This window comes from Lichenostomus cassidix, chromosome 8 (genome assembly GCF_008360975.1).
Source record: "Lichenostomus cassidix isolate B80296 chromosome 8, HeHo_3.0, whole genome shotgun sequence".
NCBI lineage: Eukaryota > Metazoa > Chordata > Aves > Passeriformes > Meliphagidae > Lichenostomus > Lichenostomus cassidix.
Genome location: NC_139489.1, coordinates 18,993,075 through 19,010,996, shown reverse-complemented (window position 1 = coordinate 19,010,996; position 17,922 = coordinate 18,993,075). Strand labels below are relative to the sequence as shown.

The following is a 17,922-nucleotide window of genomic DNA, read 5'->3' as shown; positions in this document are numbered from 1 at the left end:
AAGAAATCCAGATTCTAACTCTGCTGGTAAAAAAGAGGTAAAGACCTCTTAGGCTCTTTAGGTTTTGGATCATTTGATGAGTGTAAGTTAGAAACACTAGTAGTGTAGTACTAGTACTAGAAACGTAGTAGTGTTTATCCACTTACAGAATACACAGAATGTCCTTAGAATGAGCACTTAGAGTTATAAAGATTCAAAATTGTAAGAAAAGTAAATAAACTAAACAACTGTAGGCTATTATGCCTTTAATAGGTAGCATGGTTTCAAAAACCTGTGTCAGTACCTTCTACTGAGGCCCCTAAATATACACCTAGAAATCTAACCAGAGGTAGCCTCTTTTGAAAATCTTGTCCACAAGTATAAGGAGTCCCTTCATTAGTGCTCACCAAATACACACGTTTTAGCCTACCAGGCCATCACAGCTTGTATGTTTTAAATGATCTGTTACAGTGACATAAAACTGGACTAAACTTTGAGAAAACACTCCATTTAGAACTGAAGATTAATGTTTCAACGCTCTTTAAAGTTTTAGTTTTTGCGGTGGTTCCATTGGAACAGATTACTGGCAGAATGAAGCCTATTTCCATGGAAAAATATGAAGTAAAATAATAGTAACTTAGAAACATTAGTCTTCCTAAATTTCTCATATAATTCTTTGTACTGGAGAAATTTAAGCTCTTTTCTGCTCCAGGGTTCTATCTCACTAATTAGGAGTTATTGATTGTAACTCTTAAAGGCTCTTTGTGAACACTGATAAATTTTCACTTTCACATCAGTCAAAAAAGGGCATTGCTGAAGAATTTTGAGAACTCAAGAAGTTATCTGTTTATTATATCAGAAAAACATATAATACTGTTTAAAAGTACTCTTTACTATATCAAAAAGAAGGAAAAGGCAAAGTTACTATAGGTATAAACAGTACAGCAAACAGTGAGTTGCACTCTTGGTTTGCTAAGGTGTATGTGTAAAGTAAAGAATACTGCCTCTTTTTTTTGCCCTTTGAGTTTTGTTATTGTTTGCATTCAAAGTAAGTCCCCTGGAAGGCAATCTGGAAGCATCTTGTAAATTATGTAGGTAAACACAGCCTTTAAATAGGGAAGGGTCATTGTGCCTGTGCTCTCTCATGAAATTAAAAGACTAATATCCAGGAGTTACCAGACCAAAATCTAAATATAATAGGATTTTAACTTCTTTGCTTTATTAGGTAATTGGACAGAAGTAAACACATTTTAGTCTAAATGAGTCATCCTCTGAACAATTTCTTATGTGAATGAATTTTGTAGCCAGAAGTTGCCACCACAATCACTTTCCTGTCAGTCCTGGAGAGTTCTGCTTTGAGACTTGATGGTTTTGTCCATCCATCTGAAAATACAGCTGGTGGTTTACTGTGTATATCCTATCCTTAGGCACCAGAACCTTTATCTGCAGTGAGAAAGTGCTTTGCTGTGCAGTTTATAGGAAGAGAACAGATGTCAAGTTTGGTACACCCTATCTGAAAAGTGGTCCATTCCCACTGCAGCTTCTAAGTGGTTTGCTGCATATTCCATGTTAAATAGAAGAAAACTTAAGGTGTTGGACCATTAGATAAGCCCATTCTGACTTCCATGGTTATATTTTACAGAATAATCAAACTCACTCAAAAGTTCTCTATTCAGTGAGATTTTCAATCTGTATGTATTCCAAGTCTCCTGAGGACCACTGCCTACATCTGGGATAGTATCACTCTAAATATTTGACCTCTTCAGATCTGAGTAAGACATGAAATACTGTGTGAGATCCACACTAGTGTGGAATTGCAGCCACTCATGGAATTGGCACATAAACTGCTTTAAATGCAGCTTTACCTAGGTTAGAAACCTGGCTGATAGCCAACTAGCCTAGATGGGTCAAAAAGCATTTCAGAAAAAGTACAGGTATGCAATAAATGCTTTTCTTCTGAAAAAAAAAATCCATTAATGAAGTGTCCATGTCATTTTATTTGAATGAAAAGAACATGATACATAATTTATCAATTTGTTTGTGACTAGAGCAGGCTTCAATTACTAGTAAGATGCTGTGATTGAAAGCTGATATGTATGCTAAGAAAGGTCAGGTTTTTCATATGCCTGAGTGTCAATTTATTGACATATCCACATTAGCTACTGAGGGTGATCCATTCTACTTAGGTGAAACAATACAGCTCTATTTTCAGTGTGCGTTAATGGCCTAACATTTACTAACCTCAGTTTGACAGTTATGTCACTCACTGAACTGACTTGAGTAAAAATTTGTAAAAAAGCATGTTGTAGATCGAAATATTTACATTAATGCAAAGTCATTAAAATAAAGATAATTAAAATTTGATTGTAGCTAGAAAGATTATGCATATAGATTTTACTCTTTTATTCAAAATGATTGTGGCTGGTATAATTCCAAAGATTGCATTGCTGCCATTAGATGCACTGTTGATCCATCTTTTTTGGGTTCTGTACAGTTTACCTTTCCAGGGTCAGAAGGACTTTGTCACAGTGCAGAAATTTAATGGTGGCTGCTGAAGCAGAAACAACACATTTTATTGCCTTTTGTTAAGGTATTAAGTTCACCATGATCTCAGTTTTAGACAGAATACATATTTTATAAACTAAGAAGATATGATTAAGCACCATTCAATTAATTACCATCTACATTTAAATAAATCCAAATGTAATGAACCACTTGACCATTCCAATGCAAGTTTTCTTGCATATGTTACAACTTGTCCCTTTATTGTAATGTCTATTCTTTTACCTATGGTTTTGTGATCATCGATAAGAAGCATTCCCATAGGGAGATGGGGAATTGCTAAGCATTTTTACTGAAAACTGGGGTCATCCTTAAGATGTCACATATTGAATAAGTCATGAGCACAGGCTGTGTGTCCAAAGGGCTTCAATTTCTGCCCTCTTTTACAATTTCTCAGTCCTTCCTTTCTCTGCCATCATAACCCGTATTGTTGTGGTACCTGGGAACCTTCTCCATGGACAGTTTCCACCAAGAGAAAGGCAGAGCCTTTATTGTGTGATAGATTCCAGCTCAAATATCAGGAAGTCTAAGGGAAGGAGGCAAGTCCTCTGAACTTGAACTCCAGAAGATACTTCATTGAGCAATGGTAGTAATTGCTAGATATAATGCAATATAAAGGCATCAGAATTTGATCCCTATGTGTTGTATTAGTATTATTAATAATGATACATCACAAATTTCATTTCAATCCAGATACTGTGGAGTGAATGAAAGCTATATTTTCAACTGTGAATATATGATAACAATGTAGTCTGGATTTCTACAGACTTTTTCAATCTTTAATGACATTCTATTTTTATAATGTAGGGTTATGAATTAATAGACTAGAAAGCATTGTCATAGCCTTTAAAACAAATGTATCATTGTCTGTAGAGGAAATCTAGGCTTGGAAAGGCTAACCAAAATTGGAAGTAGATTTTTTTACATCCATTTTCCTCCTCTCCGAGTAAACAGAAAACACATGAAGCTTCCTTCATGTGTTTGACTCTTGTTATTCTCTCCTGAGCTGGCAATGTAAAAGTGTGATCTAGCATCCAGTTTACAACTACTGAACTCCAGTGAATCCTTTTCATTTCCAGCAGAGATATGCTGACATAAGTTTTGGGGTTTTTTCTTTCTTCTTTTCAGTTAGCATGCTTTTAAATATATGTTAATACTATTTAAAGTAGCTTAGATAATTGTGTATTTCTGTCAATATGTCTCTTTTTTTCTTTTTTTGTCTTAAGTTTCTTAATTTGTTCCAATGGAAGAAAACTAAAGGGACAGCAAAGGAAGAGTAAATATGGCTTTGGGGTTCTATTTTATATGAAGTGCTCTGGGCCAAGTGTTCTGATCCATAGCACTATAATTATGGAAAACTCTTTGAGTGAATGGGTCTACTTCAGTCATACCACAATACTGAAGACCAGAATTTGGCTCTACAGTTTTAAATATTGCAGTTACTAGTTGTTTTGGGTCTTGAAATGTGACACCACTAATTTTTTGTATGCCTCTAAGGTTTGCAGTGGTTTTTGTAAACCACTAAGGTTTGTGTGCCTCACCTTCTTTATATTTGAAAATACAGGAACTTATGATGGCGTTAAATGATTACTGGTTTGGTATCTGGAAAGATACTGGAACACTCAGGTTCCCATCTCACACAATTCTGATATTTAAAAAGGCATTTTTGAAGAATTCACCTTTGCCATTCCAGAAATCCCAGCATTTTTAAGCATTTCTGCTTTGGCCACTGCTGTACAGTCATTCAGTGGCAGTGAAAGTTGCACATGTCTCTGAACTCTTTTGAATCAAGGACATACACTGTTGAATTTTGCATTATAGTCTTTAGTGAGAAGAGAATCCCCTGCAGTGGGTTCCCTATCAGCGCAAAAGTAGCAGAGTGGAAATTTGCATTTTGATTGCAGACTGCCCTGATGAACACAGGCTTCCTTTCACATGGTTTTCTTGTGGCATTGTCTGTCTTGCCTGCAAGAGGTGGCCTTCAGGCAGCAGTGCAACATGGCCATAAACATCTGCATAAGGGATCTGCTTTCTGGGTCTGGATCTTGTATTTTGTCAAATTTGCCCTGGCAAAGAGAGTTCAGTTTTCAAAGCTGATGCCCAAGTTTCACACAAAGAATTAGCTCCATCCCAAGAACTGGTGAACAGAGCTGTTTGCAAGAGTCTTATTTGTCGTTTCCTTGCCATCTGGGATCTTGGCACAAAATTGGAAGGATACAAAAGCATCACAACATATATAATTAGTCTGCGTTTTAGTTTTTGAGAAAACTATACTAGAAGGTAAAATCATCTAGGCAAACTCTTTTATGCACTGTAAGGAAAGTCTTATGAAAGTCCCTTGATCTGTCATTATATGTCTTATATTGATTTTGCCCCATATAACTACGAGCTGAGATCATTGCTTGTGGACCACACAGACAGGCAAACTGCATGCCCTTAGCACTGGTGCTCCTTCTGGTTACCATTCCCAGAAATCATGTGGGATCAGCATGCTAGAGAAGAGGCAGTTTTCAGAAAAAATAGAAGCTGTCAGGGTGCAGTGAGACTGAGCACTGCAGAACCTAGGAAACTGGTGGAGAAAAGCCACAAGCTGTGCTCTTCCCTGACTGTGAGTTGTCTTTCTACCTCTCTCCCTGATCTTCTAAGCAGGTAGTGTTGGCTGTGAGAGGACTGCTCATTGTGTTTTAGACTTTGAGCAGGTTACCTGTAAGTATTTGGGCCTGAGCTGGGGTTTTTCAGCAGCTGTTTACTTTAGGCCGTGTTCCTACATGCGTGTGTTGTGTGGCAGCAGCATCTGCTGCTTTCTGCAGAGACACTGAGCAGGTTATCTGAGCAGGCACAGTAAGCTCATCAAGAATTTTAAGACTAAGGTAATGGCAGCATGGTCAAGCCTACTGAATGTTTGTTCCAACAAGTTATAGTAAATGTAAAAAGAAATCCTGAAATTCCCTGAGACAAAATTTCTACTTAGCAAAAAGAGGGGTTTTCTGCAGAAAGCGCTCTATATGGTAGCCCCTGCGATGACACCGGAGGAGTCATGCTTCTTATACATTCCTACCTAGTATTGCTGTTATCTAAAGACTTCTAAAGAAATTCTTTACTTTTTACTTGTTGGCTGAAGTGAATATCTGAAATTTTTAATATAAATTAGAGAAGCAGTTTCTATTACTTGTCATCTATATGAATTTAATAAGTCAGCCATATTATCTTTGGGGATAGACTAATTACCCTTTTTGTGTTAATCACTTCATGTAACTTGTCATTTCATCTAACTTGTTGCTTCTATGAAAAATTACATTTCTAGAATTTATTTTGAACTGACTAGTCCTGCTATTTTATGTTTTGTGAATCACAGTTTGTGGAAATAAATGAATAGTCAACTACAGACTATTAGCAGAATGTTTGTTCTTATTATTTGGAATTTGTGGTTTGAAGATTGTCCTATCATTATTCTGTTTCTTGTCTGGAAGTTTTTTAGCAGCAGAACTAGCAGGGAGTAATGAATAATCTTGTTTATGGGTGAATAGTCTCCCAGTCAGCCAGGCAAAGAAAAACCATTATTCTAAAAAATAATGAAGAATCTGGTACAAATTACAGAAAAGAGCAAAGGATAAAGGAATGTAGCAGTGGTTGACTTATACAGTGAATAGGAATTTTTACTAATATTTCTGGTGACTGGTTCTACATTAATGGTTCAAATTAATATAGGTACAGCAAAAAGAGCCATTGGTTAGTTGAAAAAAATGTATGGCAATTCCTTCAGAACTGTGTGGAACACCTATAGAAAATACATTATATCCATTAAAATTATTTTGTCAGTACTCAACAGGGAAGTTACACTAGTACCACAGTGTTTGCACACTATGGAAACTTCTATTTTGGACATGTTTAAACATAATTTCTTGAATTTGCAGTATATGTGGATTTTAAGTAAATTCAGGTGTATACTGGAGCATTCATTCACAATGTGTTAGCTTGCAACAAACATTGGCTATTAGGCTTATGTTTAATAACACGATGATCCGATGAGAAAAGGAAATGAAAAATTGCAAGATGTGAAGAAAAATTTAAAAAGTTCATGAGCATTTCCTTGTGAATATATTTTAAGACATAAGAAGTTATGTGCATTCTAGGCGGACAGAGAAAACAAAGATTGCTTTGACCATAAAGTTGCGCTTTTCATATTTGGCACTGTCAGGAGATGAATAGGATGGGCTAGTTAACTTTGTTCACATCTGTTATTTTTAGTGAGATATGAAAAACTACAGTGACAGAAAAATAGTAACACTGTCTAGGACTGTACACATAGCAAGAAAAAAGATACAGGTGTTCCCCGTAGTGATTTGCCTGTTTTTATACTCTTTCACTAGTTTGCAAATAGTTGTTCAAATAGTTCAATATTCACAGGCAGTGAATTCTGGACCTTAAGTTGATACTTGTTGACATTTAAAATTAATAATAACAGACAATAAATCAGCTATAGTTAATTCCACACTGTAGTTCAAAGATATGAAGTCAGATTTACCAAGCTCATTTCTCAGCTTTATCACTGAAAGTCCTTTAAAACTTTGTCTTTCCAGATAAAGTGGCTATGAGTTTGCCAACATAAAAACTGTGGAATAGTCCCAGTAAACAAAAAAAGTCTATTGAAATTCTGTTTCCACTCAAAAATATACATTAACAAAGCCATGATCTGTACGGAGAGTATGAGAGCGAGCACCTTATTTTTTCCTGAGAAAAGATATGCAGTATGCTAATTGTTTTCTCTCACTGTCTCTCTTGAAGTGGTTGTCCATTCAGTACTTTGTCCTTTTGCCATGGAGAACTTTTTATATATTAAGTCTTTTTTTTGGCTATCTATGTCTGTGTCTATGTCTATCTATATCTATCTATCTATCTATCTATCTGCACACAGGCTTTTTTGTTTGTTTTAATTTGCATCAATACCAGTGCAATAACAGCTTTGGATTTCAACTTTAAATTGTTAGACCCTGAGCACAAATGAAATCTTACTGTACTTGGTCTCTAAAGCACAATCTGGTCAATTTACATTTTAACTTGGAAATAATGAAAGACTGCAATTCTGTCCATTTAGTCCTTGCAGGCAGTGCTGGTACATTTTTCGTTCTCTAACTTGGATGTGAAACTAATTTAGATGCTTCCTTATCACTTTGTGTCTGAGAAAGCAGTTATATGTAATCAGAATATATTTTAATGTTAGCAACAGATGATTTTCTGGTAGCAGATTGTTAGCAGATGAATGCTTCTGAAAGTTCCATGCAAACTTTGAAAATCAGTTCCACTTCTTAGAAATCACTCCTTAAAAACATGTATTGGAAGTTTCAATCAGCAACATCCTCAGCATTAGCAAAATGGTGATTTTCAGTGTATAGTCAAGTAGTTTGAAAATCTGATCATAAAAATTACATTGGGTGGGATGAACTCTTACATATTTAAAAATTAATAATGCTGTTAAAATAATGTTATGGTGTAGGAGTAATGCGCAATAAGTCAAAATAGGATGCAGCTGCTGCTATGATTAGACAGATGCTTTTGCAATGGAATTAAAAGACTTTTTTGAGGCTGCATGCCACAGAGATGCAAGATGAGTAACTCTTTTTGTTGTTTTGTTTCTAACTTTGTCAGCTGAACCCGTTGATGTGCTAAAAGCATTAGAATTTCACAATTCTCCAGAAGGAGTAACAAGAACAGCAGGATTTTGCACAAACAGAAGGAATTCAAAAGGATCGGATGTTGCTTACAGAGTTTCAAAAAGTGCACAGCTGAGTGCCCCAACAAAGCAGCTGTACCCAGGTAAGAAAGCTGTTCTTTTTGTACATTATCTTGCTCCCTATGTTTTTATGGTCTCTAAAGCTTAGCATGTAGTACCACAAAACACTTCTGTTATCCCTAGAGTTGAGGCTGCGTGTGAATGACAGGATGGGCTCTCTAGCCACCAAATATTTCAATTTTTATTGGCTTCAGTTATAAAGCTCTTCATCAAATTCTGTCACTGCTGGAATTAACTTGTAAGTCATATTACCTGTTCTTTCATGATGCTATCTGATGGAAACCTTATTTGGTGGCTTTGACAAGTTTCCTCCTGTTTTAGTAGTGCTTTTAGGAGCAGTAGTACTTCCTAGAGTAGTGCTGCAGCGGTAGAAATAAGTTGTGGTTGGCCATTGCAAAATCATTCCCAGAAGAACCATCTGTTAAAAATTACCTTTGAGTATCTGGATATTTGAGGGACTAAACAAGGCTAGTTGTGAATAGCTGGAAATGTGATTCCATCTTCTCTCAAATTTCTCTTAAATGAAATAGTCAAATTTTGGGAAAGATTCTTTGGATGTTGTGTAGAAACGTTTATTCCATTTTTTTGCTGTCACTTGACTCAAACTGTTGAGGAAAATGCTAGTAAGAATGTTAAAACCTGACATCATTGAAGGTTTGAATTTTCTGTTTTGACACATGTAGAGTTTCAACAAGTCGTACAGATTACATACAGATTAGAAGTGGCAAAGAAAATATTTTCTTCTTTTTTTTGTCTTTCAAAGTAGTAATTACATAGGTATCACTCATATCTATAAAAGGGTAAAACATCCTTTAGTTCGTAATAATAATGTGTTCCCAGAGCAACATGAGAAACATGTTCAAGAGCAACTTATGTGTTCCCTTAACTCATCACTTATTACTGATGGAAGAAGATCAAAGCAAAATTCACTACAGATATAATATTTACGTTATTTTTTAATGCAGTTCCTTAGCTTTTAATATATTCTCAAATAAGTTGAATGAAAAATGTCCTACTATCCTTTACATTATTAAAACCATCAAACCAATATTTTGGAGGTGATTGTGGTAATTACTTCCTTTTCAATCTTGTGGAAGAGGCATTCTCTTTCCTCACCACAAGAAGTCCTTGTTTTTCAGATTGTTCTTAAATAAATTTGAGTGATCATGTCCCATTTTCTTAGTGCTCTGTAGAAGATATCCAAGATCAGATCAAGTTGTGAGATATTTCAGCTAAACAATACAAGTTGTAATGCCCCCTATTCTTGCTTTCATCTAACTTCTCTAACTCATCAGGAAGTACAATATATCCAACAACTTATCCATCTTTAAAAAAATGAATTTAATGTTGTTTACCAGCTTCCCAGAATATAATGAACTTTGATTTCACTGACTAGAAGACATTATATGACTGTTATATGTAAACGGCTTAGATTTTTGTTGTACAGTTGCTGTACATGCTCTTAGTTATCTTTTACAAAAACATAAAGGAATGACAACCCAGACATATAAAAAGACTTTTCTAGATGTTTTCCCTCCAATTCTTACTGTTATTCTTACTGTTTATAATTATCTTTCAAATAGAACCATTCCAATTAACATGAAATTTAAATGTATTTGAGAAGGCTTTGATAACTATCCTATAGTCCAAGAACTATATATGCATACAGTTTTATATGTTAGATGCAATATATCCAGTTTTACATGTTAAAATGCAATTTCTTTCTGGATTTTTTTCAATCAAAACTGTGTTTGGAGGAAATTTGCTCATAATTGCCCAAAGTAGATTCAAGATAAAACATTTGAGAATATTGTCATAGCAGTGATGACAGAAACTACTGAACCGAGACACTTGACTCATTTTCAGTTACCTTTCTCAGACAGCTCACATTTTTTCCCCTAGGATGTTATCTGTTTGAAGAGCACACGCCCAGACAAGCTGAATTATTATCACCTGCCTTAAGCATTTTCAGCATATCTTTCAGATTAACAATGCAGATAGGGCAAGTACCCTGTGCTTTTCAAATACTTTCTTTGGACTTTGTTGACAGTCATATTCTCTCTTTTCCATTTTTTTGTCATCTCTTTGCTCTGGCATTAAAGGTATAGCCTACAGTTTAATTTACTCTGCTTTACCTTGTCATGAAAAACCTTTATCAACTCATCAGAGTAAATGAAATGTTTCCTATTTGTTGAGCCTTGATCCCCTCAAAACAAAATGTCAAAATGATATATAAACATAGTCAATATTACTACAGTGTTTCAACAAGCCTCCATAAGAAAGTTTAAAAGGGGTAAAAAGCACATAAAGTATCATTGAAGCAGACAATATAGAAAGTGTAAGACTAGGGGGTTCTGGTTTAGAAGAGTAGTATGTCATTTAAAGAGCAAGGAAAATTCTACGCATTTTGTTTACATATTGTAGTTCAAGAAGTAAAAATTTGTCTTCACAAGAAGACTCTGGAATCTTTGGAGTTTTCCCATATTACCTGTCCTGGAAACAGCCCTGTATTTTCTCCACTGGAAGAAATTCCAAAATCAGAGTTTGATGAATTCTTACATGCTTTAATTCATTACAAAACTACAAGATATTATTTCATGAAAGCTTATTCTATTATCATATGAAAATGTTTAAGAACATTTTATCCACTCTCCTGCACACAAAGCTGCAGTTATATTCATTGCCAATGTTATTATTATATTCTCATCAGTTTATTTGTCAAATTGCAGCTGGAGCCACATGGATCCAGAGCATATTCTGAATTTTAGAATCTCAATCTTACACTTTATTTGTTACTAAGCCTAACAGAATTTCACATCAAGTGAAATGCAGATTTACCACAAGGTTCAACAGGAGCCATACTTCAGTACTTCCTTTATAAGCTCTATCTATTTTCAGTTTTGTTTAGTTTTAGTTGTAAAGCTGGAAACCGTGTTTGAAATATCATCTCTACTTCAAAGAGAAAGCATCAGGGGATAAATGAAAATTAATATTCTTTGATTTTGCTTAAATCTCCCATTAAAGAAAATTAGTTACATATTTTTTAATGTTATGCACAATATAACTCTAGAAAGATTCAAATATATATTGTGAGAGAGAAACTAAAATGAGTTGTTATCAAAGGCTATTGAAGTACCTGGGAGCCTTTTTGTTACAGCACAGATGCTTATTCTGTTGAGTGAAATTCTAGTGCACACTTTTAAATTAGAAGATATTTAAACAGAAGATGAATTTAAAAAAAACGATGGATGTGAAACTACTGTGGTTCTTTCATGCTTTGTGTTATTATGAATTCGCAGTAGATTCAGAGCACCTCTCCTACAAAGAGGCTGAGAGAGCTGGGCTTGTTCAGCCTGGAGAAGGGCAGGCTCCAGGTAGACCCCATTATGGAGGGGTCTTTTGGTAGCCTTTAAGTACTCTTAAGCCTTTCAGTACTTAAAGGTGTTTATAAAAAAGAGGAAAAGGGATTATTTACATGGGCAGGTAGTGACAGAACAAGGGAGAATGGCTTTAAAGTAAAAGAGGAGAGAGTAGTATTGGATGTTACGAAGAAATCCTTTACTCAGTGGGTGGTGAGGCACTGGCACAGGCTGCCCAGAGGAGCTGTGGATGCCCAAACCCTGAAAGGGTTCAAGGCCAGGCTGGATGGGGCTCTGAGCAACCTGGTCTAGTGTGTGGCATCCCTGCCATGTCACGGGGTGGGACAAGATGAGTTTTAAGGTACCTTTCAAGCCAGACCATTCTATGATTCTTTGATTTACAAGTTATGCTTTTAAGAGCCATAAAGGTATACCTTTCAGGAATTGAAGTGAGACCATAAAGAAAAAAAGACGTAGAAAATATTCCTAATATGATTTTTTATGTGCTCACTTTTGGGAAATAGGAAAATCCCACAGTGTGTATGCTGGATCATATGTACTGATAGAAAAAATGTAAACTTTTCAAATATGGTTTCATCTTTTCTGAATTTATAGCTGTATATATCACTTCCTTTACAGCTGGAGGTTTTCCAGAAGATTTTTCAATATTAATGACAGTAAAACCTAAAAAGGGTATCCAGTCTTTCCTTCTGTCTATCTACAATGAACAAGGAATTCAGCAAGTAGGTGTTGAAGTCGGTAGATCCCCTGTCTTCCTGTTTGAAGACCAAAATGGAAAACCTGCCCCAGAAGACTATCCTCTTTTCAGAACAGTCAACATTGCTGATGGCAAGTAAGTGTAAAATTTTAAAATTAAAAACTTACTGCAGACCACTGTATTTGTGATTATGTATTTATAAACAGTTTTCTTCAATATTTAAGTCAGTAACATGGTTTCTAGCTAGTTGGACTGCTGTAGTACAAAATCAGAGAAGCTTTGCAGAAGAATACAGTTCCAGCTCCAAATGGTGTATATAGCTATAAATAAAGCAAATCACCTTTCTTATTTGCCATTTTTATAAATTGAGAGTGAGGAAATAGTTACAGAAGTTAAACCCACCCAAACTAAACCTGTGAAGATGCTTCCTGTGCAATATAGAAAAAAACTGTTTTAAAAAGTCTCAAGGAACAGTCTCTCTAAAAGAATTATCTGGTCCATTTGAAGGTGGTAGGCAGAGTGAAGACAAGTTGACAAGATAGCATAGAATTTCTTCTATCCCAAGCCTAAAAAGCAGATAGATATGGTTTGAGATATCTATGTATAAGAAAATGCTATGTATCAGGAAATCAGGAAAGAATAAACTGGACAAATAATCTGAAGTGCTGCAAGGATTTATACTGAACCCCCAGAAAAGGAATTAATCTCAAACACCTGTGGGATTGGTAATGCAGTTGTTAATTTTCTGTAGCTTTGTAGATAAGTAATCAATCTCTGGGAATGTCATTCTAGTGCTTGTAAAAGGACATTCATTCTTTCAAAGGCTTTTTATCTGCTGTGCTGCAGTCCAGGGAGAGAAGCCACAGTCTTCAGAGATACAAAGAAATAAATTTTACTAAAGCAAAAGAAAACAACTCAGTAACGAAGGGCAAAAATTGAACTATAATGAGATATGTTTATAAAGCAATAAAGAAAGGGGGGAAAAAAAAAGTAATTGTCTTCTTGGCCTAGTATTACTAGGCAATGGAATTATATGATGAAACCTAGACTTGATTCATTTCCCTAGCAGAAGAAGTGATTAAAAAAAAAACCCAGCAAGGTTATTTTTTTTTAATGGACTTTTGCTAAATAACAAAGCTTTGATATAGATTTAAGTATTTCACCCAAAATGTTGATAAACTGGCAAAAATGAAGAACTAAAAATGAATTTGGTTTGGTGCAATTTCCTACAGTGAGACTATACAACTTCTAAATCAACTGGAGTCAATCCTATCCACAGAGAGCAATGATTTCATGCTTTCAGCTTCTACACACTTTCAAAAGATAAGCCAACAATTTTCTTCTGACTCGGCTGTTTTATGAAGGATCTAGGACAACAATCTTCATCTCAAACTCAGATATATTTAAAAAGTGGGAACAGTGTAATGTGCCTGAGGATGCATGGCCAGTTTGCTTTTATAATGATAATGTTTAACAGCATTCCAGAGAAAACATGGAATTATAGTTCTGGCTCAGTGATACTGTTTAGCAGTCAGATTCCATTAGCTTCAAGGTGTTCCTTTTGATACACAGAAGCTCTTTGTAACAATGATCTAAGCTTACCCTCTGATTTAGGCAGTCCTAATGCCACAAATGCCAACTAAAATAATTTGATTCCAGCCTTCCTCTTACCAGTCACTAATATGACATACTTTGACACTTTTTGCCCTGGTCTGTCAAAGATTCTTTAACATTTTGCTCCATTACAGAGTGGTCTGCTTTTGTTCTTAGATATTTAAGTTGTCATAGCAGAGAAGCTCACTAAATTAATGTAGTCTGTCATGATTATTGATAAAGTCTCACAAGAACATAGTAGAGTTGGGCAAAACATACAAAACTTTATTCTCAAATATCTTTAAAATAAATTCACTTTTATTTGGTGAATATTATGTAGGCAAGGCTATTGTTGCAGGGATAGTGCCAAGTACTTGTAAATATATGCATCTGGAAAAGCATCTATGTTGGACCTGTTGTATGTATTTGAAAAATTTCTATGGCTATGGCATACATTCAAATAAAAGAACATAGTAAAATTTTGGTGGTTGATCACACAGAAAAAATTGTAAAGAGTAAATAATAACCTGCTGAGTTAATTATATGGCACAAGTAATTTGGAAAAATCAAACACATTCATCAAAAAGAATCTTCTGTCAGATCATTCAATCTATTAAAATGTAAACAGTGGACTCGCTTCTGATTTGAGTTTGGTGATGCTCTGTGGTTAAAGCTGCAGAGAAGGTCAGCTTGGACTTCACCTTACAGAGGGTGTTCACAACGAGCTCCAGATCAGATTCCTTTGTGCTAAGGGACAGAATGCGTACAGCAAATAGTCAAAACATGTACATTTTTGTGTGGATAGAAGAAGGAAATAAAAGGAGACATTTAAAATTTTATCTGTGAAATTATTGGCACACCAGCTGCTATAAACTGATATAAGAATACATGTTTTAAAAACATAAATTACAGCAGAATTTTTTTTTTTTTAATAGGTGGCATCGAGTAGCTATCAGTGTGGAGAAAAAGAGTGTTACAATGATTGTTGACTGTAACAAAAAAACTACAAAACCACTTGATAGGAGTGACAAAGCAGTTGTGGACACCAATGGCATCACTGTCTTTGGAACCAGGATTCTGGATGAAGAAGTTTTTGAGGTACAAATCAATAATGAGCAAAGGGAATTGAGGTTTTTTTTTTTTATTGAGTAAGGTGCTTAATGCAAACCAGAATAATTTTTTTAGGTCAAATGCTGGTATAATGTAGAAACTGTGATTTATAGAACCTGTTAAGATAGGCTGAAATAGAAGTAAAACAGGGAATTGTATTGTTGGAAGATTTGATGCATTTTTCTGTCCTTTATGTTGTATCTGGAAAGGAGTTGCTTTTATTGTCTTTCTGCCTAATATTGAGATACCTGAGATATTTAGGAGAATTAATCAGGGAAAAGTTGTGTAGTATGATACTGAATCATTTTACTTCTGTCTCTCTTAAACATTTGCAGATATTTGTGTATGCTAGCAGTATTTGAGAGCAGGGGAGAAGGACCTGGAAAATTTTCTGTGTAATATGAATCCATTATAGTGTTTATCCCACTTATTACTCTTTCCAGTAAATGGAACATACTTTGGCAATAAGGACATATATGTTTCCATCATTTACTGGCCAAGAAGTACATATAGGAAGGGTAAAATGTCTTTAAGGAAGTATGTAACTGCCAATCATGAGGCCTTTCTGGGTAGAATCCTTATGTCAGCAATTATTTTTACAGGCTAATTATTAAGCTTCTTAGATCTACACTATTGAGTTTCTTTTTCACCATTGTTATACAATGATTAAAATGGAAAAAATTAAATTAAAAAATGAAAAATAAGAAATTACAGATTGGTAGTTATTTCATCTACAGAACATCTGTACTCTATAAATGTCCACAGTTTTAATCCTAGCTTTAAGCAGACCATATGCTTGCGAAGCTGCGTAGGTATCACGAGGGGAAATATGAATTTTGAGTGTAACATCGTGACATTGTTATCTTTGTTTTCCATAGATGTGATGTGATGACCTGTGGGCCTTTTGAATATGGAAATTTCTGGGGTGATTTAATGGATCAGCCATTGTGATATGTTTGGTATTTGCAGCCTAATTCACCTGTAGTCCCCAATACAGTTTGCACATCTGAGGAACATTGTTTTCCATTTGAAGATGAATTCCACAGATGCCTCTATCTGGGATTTGTCAAGGATTTTTGGTCTCCTCATGGGATAATTACTTTAAATTTTCATTTGTATTTCTTTCTTAGGTGAGAAACCAGGCTCCCCAATACATGTGTTTGACAATAAATTGTCAAAAATGTGCGCAATGTGAATATACATAAACAAATAGAATTCAGAGAAAAATTAAATTAGATAAACTGATAATTTGTTAGTGCTTTCCATGTGATTTTAGATTATAATAGAAGTTAAGGCAACAGGGTGTGGCTTGTTCTTGCAAAATTTGTAAAAATTTTAGAAGCTGTCAAGGAGGGAAATGCACAGGAAGTAAACATTGATGTTTGGTTTGTCTAACTCAGAGCAGTTGCTAAATAAAAATATCTGTCTTTCAATTTCAGAATTTCAGAGGTTCTGAAATGATTGTACATAGCTGTTTGGAAATATTTTTTTATGATATGTGCATAAAGGGAGACATTTGTTTTATCATTTACATTAAAGGATGGGATGTGGTAGAATGCAATCACTTTTTGGTGAGCAACCGTTGGAAGAGTCAATAAGGTTGGATGAAGACATAACTTAGCAAATTGAAATCAGCATTTCAATTAAAATCAGAATGACCAGCCTAATTCAAGAAAAATGTAGGGTTATTTTTGAGTTTCTTCAAGTAAACCTTGTGTGAAGTCGACATGGACATAAGGATATAACTTTAATACAATTTGCTAGAATGAGTTAAAATTACTTTTCTCCAAGGGTTTTGTCAGTTGTGGAAGGATGGAGAAGGAAGGTAGAGGTAGCTGGCTCTCTGGCAGATTTTTTTTCTGGAATCTACACTGACACGGCAGGTCAGTGCTTCAGTTCCAACTGAGACCCACTAAGAAAGAGGCTTTGGGCTCACAAAAGAAATTGTGCAGCTGTCTGTACGGTCAGTATTGGGGCTGAATCTTAACATTCAGTACTGAGAACAGCAGCAGTGCAACCTTTTCTAGCCTCACTGTACATTTCTGAATTTCTTCAGTTTCCTTACTCAACTGAGTGCAACTCTTTGTTTTTATTCAAAAAAATCTGTTACCATCTTGTAAGGCTCTTCTTGAAATTGCCTCAAGGGCCTGAGAGCTTTGTCCAAATGCTTTTTGAGCTCTGTCAGGCTGGAGCTGTGACCATTTCCCTGGGGGGCCTCTTCCAGTGCCCAACCATCCTCCGGGTGAAGCATCTTTTTCTAATATCTGACCTAAACCTCCCCTGATACAACTTCAGGCCATTCCCTTGGGTCCTGTCACTGTCACCACAGAGAAGAAATCAATGCCTGCCCCTCCTCTTCCACTCATGAGGAAGCTGGTGACTGCAGTGAAGTCTCACGTCTGTCTCCTGTCCTCTAGAGTGAGCAAGCCAAGTGACCTCTGTCCTAAGTCTGGCCAAACAAAATATAGTCTAGTTAATTTTGAGTTTGTCTACTGTTTTTCTGCTCTCTAAACAGCATTCCTTTTGTTTTATTAATGAGATATTATCCATCCCTTTGTCACTGCTGCTATCCATCCCTTAGTCACTGCTGCTACAATTTCTGAAGTTTAGTGCTCTTTCCTGAAATCTATTGCTCCTTGAGAGTGTCTTGATTGTGTGTTAAATGTTCTGTTTTTCTCATCCATGGCAGCTCAGAGGGGCATTTGGTGATGTCATGGGTCTCCTTGTTAGCATTTCTGTGTTATGAACCCTGCTTTATCTTGAGACCACAATAGTCATTGAAGAAACAAATAACAAAATGGGTCTTATTC

General features: G+C 35.5%; 1 protein-coding gene across 6 annotated transcripts in view; it reads left to right on the top strand.

The window, feature by feature from the left end:
* The window catches only part of COL11A1 (collagen type XI alpha 1 chain), a 157,735-nt gene that overhangs the window by 35,082 nt on the left and 104,731 nt on the right, over positions 1–17,922 (top strand). For all 6 annotated transcript variants that reach the window (XM_085068224.1, XM_085068223.1, XM_085068221.1 and 3 more), the window contains 3 exons: positions 8,188–8,355; positions 12,331–12,544; positions 14,938–15,100. In XM_085068224.1, the coding sequence (XP_084924350.1) occupies positions 12,363–12,544; positions 14,938–15,100 (345 nt within the window). In that variant the 5' untranslated portion in view covers positions 8,188–8,355; positions 12,331–12,362. The remainder of the gene's footprint in view (positions 1–8,187; positions 8,356–12,330; positions 12,545–14,937; positions 15,101–17,922) is intronic.